General features: G+C 52.4%; 1 protein-coding gene across 1 annotated transcript; it reads right to left on the reverse strand.

Annotated features, from left to right (window-relative positions):
- Nucleotides 1-1039: 1039 nt before the first annotated feature.
- LOC119268282 lies at nt 1040-2958 on the reverse strand. The gene is made up of 3 exons (XM_037549874.1): nt 2678-2958; nt 1966-2046; nt 1040-1733 (listed from the first exon to the last, which is right to left on the reverse strand). The coding sequence occupies exons 1-3, from the start codon at nt 2837-2839 to the stop codon at nt 1374-1376; spliced, it is 603 nt and encodes a 200-aa protein (XP_037405771.1). The 5' UTR covers nt 2840-2958; the 3' UTR covers nt 1040-1373.
- Nucleotides 2959-8405: the final 5447 nt, after the last annotated feature.

The following is an 8405-nucleotide window of genomic DNA, read 5'->3' on the forward strand; positions in this document are numbered from 1 at the left end:
GGGGGGGTGAGCGGGGGTCCAGACGGGGGCGATGACGTTAACCCGCTCGTCACGCTAGCCTAGGGAGGGCCAGGCAGGCAGCTGCATGCCGACGCGTGCGAGCACCCTCCCTACTAGCGAGAGGAGGAGGACAAGGCTACCCCTGGTGGGCTGGCCTATTAAGTGGGCTGTGACAGGTAAGTCATGTCCCTCTCTCTGCTTTTCTATGAATTTCCTTTTCTGTTAATTAAATTCTTTCGCCATTGTTTTGAATTCAAACAGAATTCAAACAATGCCAAAATCCTCTAAATATTTTTATGTTGCTTCATGGACCTTTCCCAAAGGCACATACATTATTTCAGAAGCATTTGAAAATATATCCTAGTTATATGAATATAACTTCAAATTCAAATACAATATGATTTAAATTCAGTGACCAAAATTAATCCTTAAAAATGTTCATTATTTTTGGTATGGACCAAAACCCTTGCCAAAAATATCAAACATTAATGAAGGCATATTGGATTCAGAGAATGCAATTTTCAGGGTTCTTGCCCTTTATTTAATATTTTTTGAGGCTTGAAAATTCCCTCAATTCAAGTTTCTCCGAAATCATGAATGCTTCTAATGCATTAATTACACTCAATTATTCTAGGGCCGTGACAACTAAGAAGAACCAAATAGTAGGCTATCCCAACGCAGAAGCAATTGCCGCCTTACGGCACAACATTCACGATAAATGGCTGGCGTGACAACTCGGACGGGACAAGTCGAAAACCATGGCGGCTCTCGCCTCCCTAATGACCCGATTCTGTGCAGAGGAGGATAGTTGGTTGGCCCATAGAAGCAACCACAAGCCTGCTAAAAGAGAGATATTTTATATTAATTTCCTTGAATACAAATAATACAACCCAGGAGTAAGGCCATGGGGTGTGTGGAATATTACCACTAAAATATGTAATGAACTTTCAAGCATAACAGAGCCAAAAGAATTCAAAGATGGCACATCCTGATAATGCGATAACCAAATGATAATGATAATTTTTGTTACCATTGCCGATACATCATAATTTAACCCTCTCATTGTATTAAGCACATAAACTCTTTGCTATATCATAGCAATTTTCATTTACATTCAGAATCTTCATGGCAAAGCCCCAAAAAGATTGTTGGGATATAAGACATGAACCAGGCATACATATAGATTTCTCTCCAAACAGGCTTGAACAAAAGAAAACAAATCCAATAACTTTAAGTGAATCGCCAGGTGTGCAACTATAAAGCCACACAGTGCATGAGCTTTTTAGGAAAAATACATAACATACAAAAACCAGAGAAAATACTGGCACTCAATGCTTCCTGGTTGTGCATGCAACATGTTTCCAGAAACTGACTTAGTAGTACCCATTTCCCGCGCTGTCTGAAACCATGTCCATGGAGGTATCATTGGAGCTTGCAGAGTTGGCCTCTCGGTTTTGCCCGGCTGAGTTTGCTTCAGTGTTCCGTCCTCCATTACCAGCACCTTGGGTTAAGTGATACGTCTGGAGGCTCCTGCGGACTGGGCTTGATAATGCATTTGAGAATATTGTATTCTTTGACTGGTCACTGAGGCTGGGTCTGGGAGCATGCCCGGATGTTGCTTGTGCGTATGACCCAGCTGAGGGTTGGATAATTGTAAACGGATTCACACTCATGGGATGCTGATGTACCCTTGGGGATACATGTGCATCAGTACCTCCATAGTCAATCTCATGCTATAAAAGAAAGCAACAATATACCAAATATTGGTTAAATTGCTTATAATACATATGAGAACTATTGAACCCAAGACAATAGATATTAGATAGTGAAAGTTAAAAAGACATACACCTATACACTGACAAGATCATGATTCATATATCGTGATGTTCGACAAAAAACAACACAAAATTCAATATTATCAGAAATGGAGGCAGCAACGTAAATCAGGGAGTTCTAAGATCGAACCTGGATATGTGACATTATGTCTGCAACAGTAAGCCTCGACTCCTCATCATGCTTCCTCAAGATCCATTGGTGGAGCTTTTCCTGTATGATTAAATTGAAATTTAGCCAGGGTACATTTCCATGCAATGTTCGAATCTAGTATCGCTAGCGAAAGTACATTTTCTCCCCTACTTAATACAAGCTAGAAAAAAAAGGGTACATACAAGCTGTAAGAACTACGATTACAGATTACTCTCATATTTTGGCTAGAAACAAAATGGGTACTAACTGTCTAAATCTTAACAACAAGATACATATTTCTCCATTCTTATTGATGCCTTTCTGTTTCTCTTGAAAATCCAGGTCGAACAAAATTTCATACTTTGGTACCCTTGCTTTTTTGTAAAAGACTGCAACACAAGTCCATGTTAGCTATAATGAAACACGGAAGGGAACAAACATTGAATTACGACTGCTCAAGGGATCAGTTACAACCTCTGAACATTGACATTTCATTCTCTGAGGCTTTGGTTGCACATCCAATTCTTACATGGTATCCCCTAAGGATGGCCAAATCTGATGTGGCTGTATCCACTGTCAAGCCCAACGTATGCCCTCACCGACCACCAGACCAATCTATAGCTGTAAACTACACGCGCAGCCAATCGAAATTCCTACAAACAACCGACCGAAGAGAGAAAAAGAGGAGGACGGAGAGAGAAGGGTCACTGACGAGGGCGTGCCGCTCGCCAGCCTGGAAGGAGAGCTTCTGCTGGGCCATGGCCTGGGAGTATAGCTGGGAGAGGGAATTGGCGGCGCCACAGAAGCTGGAGTAGAGCGTGCGGTCGGCCTCGTCCAACCGCGGTGCGGCGTCCGTCTTCCTCTTTCGGGCCATCGCCGCCGCCGCCGCCGGAGATCCCCTTACGAACCGGAAGCCACCGAGGAGAAGGATGCGGAAGAGGGTTTGATGCGATTTTTCCCCTTTTCTTTTTTTCTTTTTGTTCTACGGGTGGGCGGTGTGGCGTGCGATGACCATGCCCTTTCAAATCAAATCTCGTGTGTATCGGTTTTGGTTTTGGTTTTTTTATGGAAAGGCCTTGATGGCTAGCTTTATTAAAATTATGCGACCCTTACATCGTCCGTTAAAAAATCAGTAATAAATTCCGGAGGTGAGTCCAACCATAAGCTTGGTGGATCAACATGTTCATTTTGAGCTAGCGAATGAGCTACCATATTAGATTCCCGGTTACAATACTTTAATAAAGCCTTCCCGAAATCACTAAGTGAACGACATACATCTAGTATAGGAGCCGCGATCATTGAGTGTCCTGAGTTTCCCTAAAGAGCTTCCACAATAATCACATTATCAGATTGTATCAAAATAGAGTTCAATCTCAAATTGCCAGCAAGTTTGAGACCTTCCACAAGAGCGCCTGCTTCCACCGATATCACATCCGCCACATGCTCTAATTTGACCGTGGCTGCAGCCACAAATATACCATGCTATCTCTTATAACTGTACCACAGAATGCTGCATTGTCCTCTTCTACGAAGGAAGCATCAACATTAACGAGATATTGGCCAAGTAATGGCTTCCTCCATTTGTTCAGCCGCGGCAGTGTTGTAGGTTTAGTTGCAACTCGTACAAAATTCAATGAGAGAGCCCTGATGGACTGGCAGGACCTAACCGAGCATTGAACCTCTTCTTGTCTCACTATTTGCCTCCTTTGCCACCATATATAGCAGCTAGTAATAGCAATCAGCTCTGGTAAATCGACGACATCCATATATTGCGTCTGGTTAGCCGGTTCATAAAGAAAGATTTCAAAAATCTCAGCACCCGATCTCCCCTGTTATGCAACTCTTGCTATTATGTCATGCAGTCCCATATTTCTCTATATCTCCTGAGCCCTGTTATATTTGAAGGCCATATGAGCAATATCTTCTGCCTGCATTAAGCATAGCGGACATTGAGAAGACTTAGAAATATGTCTGTTTGCCAGTATACAACAACAGGGTATGGCATCATGAAGACATCTTCATAAGAAAATTTTTATTTTGCTTGGTATCTTTAAACTCCAAAGTTTCTTCCAGCCCGGGTGTTGAGCAGATCCGCTTATACCATTAGGATTTGAATCCTTCGAAACATAAGTCTCCTCCCACTGCTTGTAATAGGCCAAGCGGACAGAAAAAACACCCGATTTCGTTAAGTGCCATGAGACAAAATCTTCTGTGTCATACTGATATATTGGGATTTGCAAAATTCTTTCCGCATCAATGTGTAAAAAATTATCTCTGATTAGTGCCTCATCCCATTCCCCGTGACCGGGTTAATAAGTTCATTCACCTTTGACAGTACACAGTTGCCCCGCGTCGTGATAATTTTCCTTGAAATACTATTTGGAACCCAACAATCATTCCATATATTTATTTTCGTACCATTGCCAACTCTCCATACACACCCCTTCTTGAAAGTTTGTATTCCTGCCCAAATGCTCTGCCAAACATAGTGTCGGCGTTCTGGGAATGGGGGTCCCCAGACTTGCCTGCCTGCGGCCTGCGGCGTGGCTCAAAGGGGGGCCCAGCGCGGCCCATCTTCACCAACACAAACCCAAGACCCTCGCGAGGGGCCAAGCCTCGCGGGGCAGGCGACGCGGAGCTTCCTCAGGCGCAGCCTCGTCAGGCTGGCTCACGAGGAGGCGGAGAGATCAAGGCGGGATACCTCACGAGGTGCCCGTGACGCAAGCCATGACGACCGGGGGTGCCAGGCGGGTGCCAGCCCGCGCAGTGTCCTCCCTTCCTCTTTAGTGCAAAGGGGGTAAGCGCAGCCGCGGAGTACCGAGGCATCAGGCAAAGGTTGCCATTTCGGTGCAACGAGACCAAGACCAGGAGGACTACGAGACGGAGGTCACCGTGGAGCCCAAGACGGCGTCATCACCAGAGCTTTGCGCAGGCGAAGACTACTTTTGTCAGGATAGCTGATACTAGTTGTCCCCCTTCAAATTAGCCCGCCATTGTTGGCTCCCTTCCCGCTCGATATTTGGGAAGAGGGACAGGGCCTCTATAAATAGGACCAGCCACCCACAGAGCAAAGAGAGCTGAGGAGGGAAGGAAAGAGAGGGGTTTAGATCAGGTAGAGAGAGAGAGAGAAGGGTGACTGAGCTCCTCCCAGCAGTTCATCGCCCCAGCCAAGAACAGACCCTCGAGAGGCTGTTCTTCCTTGTATTGTTCATCATCATCAGCCCAAGAGGCAATCCACCACACCACACACTGGAGTAGGGTATTACACCACAACGGTGGCCCGAACCAGTATAAACCCTGCGTCTCTTGTGTTGTTCTTTTCTTAGTTTAGATCCTAGCAAGCCAGAGGAGTGCAGGTAGGCAGGAGGCGAAATCTCCGCACGCACCCCAGTGTTCGAACCTCAAGGGTCTGCCGGAACCCGAAATCCGACATTTGGCGTGCCAGGTAGGGGTGCGCCGGGATTCGTCTTCCACCACCCCGTTCTCCTCCGACCATCACGCCCATGTCTGACGCTCGTCGGGCCCGCACCGAGCGCCGGGCCGCGCTCGCTTCCCGCGTCGCCCAGACGGCCCCTGTCGGCGGGCGTCGTCGCCGTTCCCCGTCACCTGCCATCAACGCCGCCACCGGCCCGGCGGGGGACGAGCAGCAAGCATCGTCCCAGCATCCGTCCGTGCGGCAAGACGGCCGCACCACAACTCCCTCGCTCACCCCAGCTGGTTCTTCGTCCCGCGCGCTCCGCGCGCCCATGGAGGCTCGGGCTGCCCTCATCGCAGCGAACGAGCTCCTGCGTTACCGTCCCGTCGACGACGTCTACGAAGAATGGCTCGACCGCATCGCCGAGCTCGTCTGCGCCGCAGGGGGCTCTCCTGCGCCATCCGTTCCGCTGCACCGCACCCCGCCCCGCACGGGCAATGAAGCTCCGGCGGCGCCCCGGCCGCCTCCTCCTTAGGAAGGCGCCATGGCTCCAAGGCGCGTGGCCCCTGGGCGGAACCCGCTCCGTCAGGCACCAGCACAGCAAGAGCAGAGCTGTCAAGAAGTCCCTCGCCCGCAAGAAGCTGCCCGGGCGCTCCCTGCTCCAGCACGTCACGACCATGCTCCTGCTCCCGCGCGTCAAGACCCCGCGCTGCTCCCAGCTGCAGCGCGTGGGGACATGCAAGACCAAGCTTCCCGTCATCCAAGGCCTCCCGTGGCCATAGCAGGCTGTCGCGCCTTCACCACCGAGCTACGCAGCGTCGCGTGGCCCGGCAAGTTCAAGCCAGACTTGCCTCCTCGCTACGGCGGCACGGCTGACCCTACGGAGTTCCTCCAGCTCTATGAGCTGGGCATCGAAGCTGCCAACGGAGACGAGAAGGTCATGGCGAACTGGTTCCCCATGGCACTCAAGGACGGGGCCCGCACCTGGCTCCTGAACCTGGCTCCAGGCACAATCTCCTCCTGGGACGAGATGCGCACCCGCTTCATCGCCAACTTTCAAGGCACTCGCGACCGGCCACCCCCCGTGAGCGACATGCGCCGCATCAAGCAACAGCCCGGGGAGACCCTGCAGAAGTACATCCAGTGCTTCAACAACGCGTGCCTCAAGATTCCCAAGGTGACTGAGGAGGCCATCATCTCGGCCTTCTCCGACGGCATGCACGACGTCAAGATGAAGGAAGAGCTGGCAATGCATGAAGACCTATGCACTTCTTTGGAACTGTTCAACCTGGCAACCAAGTGCGCCAGGGCCGAGGAAGGGCGTCTCTCCCTCCTCGAGCTGCCTGCCGCAGACCCAGAAGAGAAGAAGCCCAAGGCCAGGGATGTGAAGCGCAAGGGGGCTGCCGTGCTCGCGGCAGAACCAGACACCAAGCGGGGCAGAGATCAGCCCGAACCTTCCAAGGACAGCCGGTACTGTGTGTACCACGACCTCCACACCCACAACACCAACGAATGTCAAGAGCTCCGAGCCGTGCGAGAAGGAAGGATCGGCCGTCGCCCTAACCGCAGTGACCGGGGCTACGACCGAGGAGGAGGAAGGAACGCAGGACGCTGGGAAGACCGTGGCCCGCGCCAAGGGTGGCGCGATCAACCTCGCGAGGATCGCTGGCCAGACCCGCCTCGCGAGGGAGGCTGGAGGGATCAGCCTCGCGAGGGAGACTGGAGGGATCGGCCTCTCAAGGATCGCGCGCAAGGCAACGCAGGCCTCCCACCGCTGCCGCCGCAGCCAAGGAGAAACGAGGACCGCCACCAGGACGAGGGGGCTCGGGGCTTCCAGGAGCCGCGCGCGATCGCCTGCATCCTGGGCGGGGCACAAGCCCCAGCCTCTCAGCGCATCTTCAAGCAGTTCGCCCGTGAAGTGAACGCAGTCCTCCCCAGGCTCGAAGCCACGCGCCCTCTCAGGTGGTCGGCGTGCGCCATCACGTTCAGCTCAGCAGATCAGCTCAAGTGTGCGGCTACAGCCGGAGTTCTCCCGATGCTTTGCTCCCCGATCGTCAGCAACGTGGTGGTCACCAAGACCCTCATCGATGGCGGGGCAGGGCTCAACGTCCTGTCCGTGGAGACATTCAACAACCTCCAAGTGCCCTACAGCTAGCTTCAGCCAACCAAGCCTTTCTCCGGTATCACCGACGGCTCCATGGTCCCGATTGGGCGGGTCTGCCTCCCTGTCACCTTCGGGGCACGCAACAACTACCGCACCGAGCTCATCGACTTCGACGTCGCTCACATTCGCCTGTCGTACAACGCCATCCTTGGGTACCCAGCGCTGGCCAAGTTCATGGCCGTAACTCACCACGGCTACAACGTCATCAAGATGCCAGGAAGCGGCGGAGTCATCACGGTGCCCTGTGAAGAGAAGGACGCGGTGTGTTCCCTGGAACGAGCCTTTCAGGCCGTGTCACTGGAAGACCCAGATCGTGGAAGCAGGAGGCCTCCCGAGACCGCCCCTAAGAAGAAGAAGACATCGTCCGGCCCGACCACTCAGGAGGCAGGCCCCTCTGGGCCCGCGCCTGCCCATGGGGAACCTCCTTCCATCGCATAGGAAAGCGCGCCCGGCGCCCTCCTCAGGCAGGGCTCGGGGGCTCTCCCCTGGAGAGCCACCGACCTAGCTAGGGTCACGAGGGAGGCGCTTGGGCACCACATGGAGGCATGTTTCGAAGCATGTTTCCCTCAAGAAGGAGCAAGGCAAGGAGACCCAGACCCTTAGGAGTTCGTCAGCAAGGCCATTCAGGAGCTACAGGAGTCAAGAGTCATGAAAGGCGGCCGCCGCCTACCAGCAGCGGCTCCCCATCCAGGCGAGGATGGTGGGCTGCGCGTCTGCATCGACATACCAGGGCTCAACCGAGTCGCCTCTCTGGAGCGCCTCTGGCCCTCGCGAGTGGGGCGCTGCGAGGCCCACCCCACAGCTACGTTCGCATGCCTTACGGCTTGCCGAACGCGGCTGACACGTACCAGTGCCTCATGA

The sequence above is a fragment of the Triticum dicoccoides genome, chromosome 3A, assembly GCF_002162155.2.
Source record: "Triticum dicoccoides isolate Atlit2015 ecotype Zavitan chromosome 3A, WEW_v2.0, whole genome shotgun sequence".
Classification (NCBI taxonomy): Eukaryota; Viridiplantae; Streptophyta; class Magnoliopsida; order Poales; family Poaceae; genus Triticum; species Triticum dicoccoides.

Coding starts and splice junctions, on each gene's coding strand:
- LOC119268282 (XM_037549874.1), bottom strand. CDS start 2,839: ATGGCCCGAAAGAGGAAGACGGACGCCGCACCGCGGTTGGACGAGGCC. Junction 2,047..2,677: donor CTGGCGAGCGGCACGCCCTC/GTCAGTGACCCT, acceptor TTAATCATACAG/GAAAAGCTCCACCAATGGAT. Junction 1,734..1,965: donor ACATAATGTCACATATCCAG/GTTCGATCTTAG, acceptor TTTCTTTTATAG/CATGAGATTGACTATGGAGG.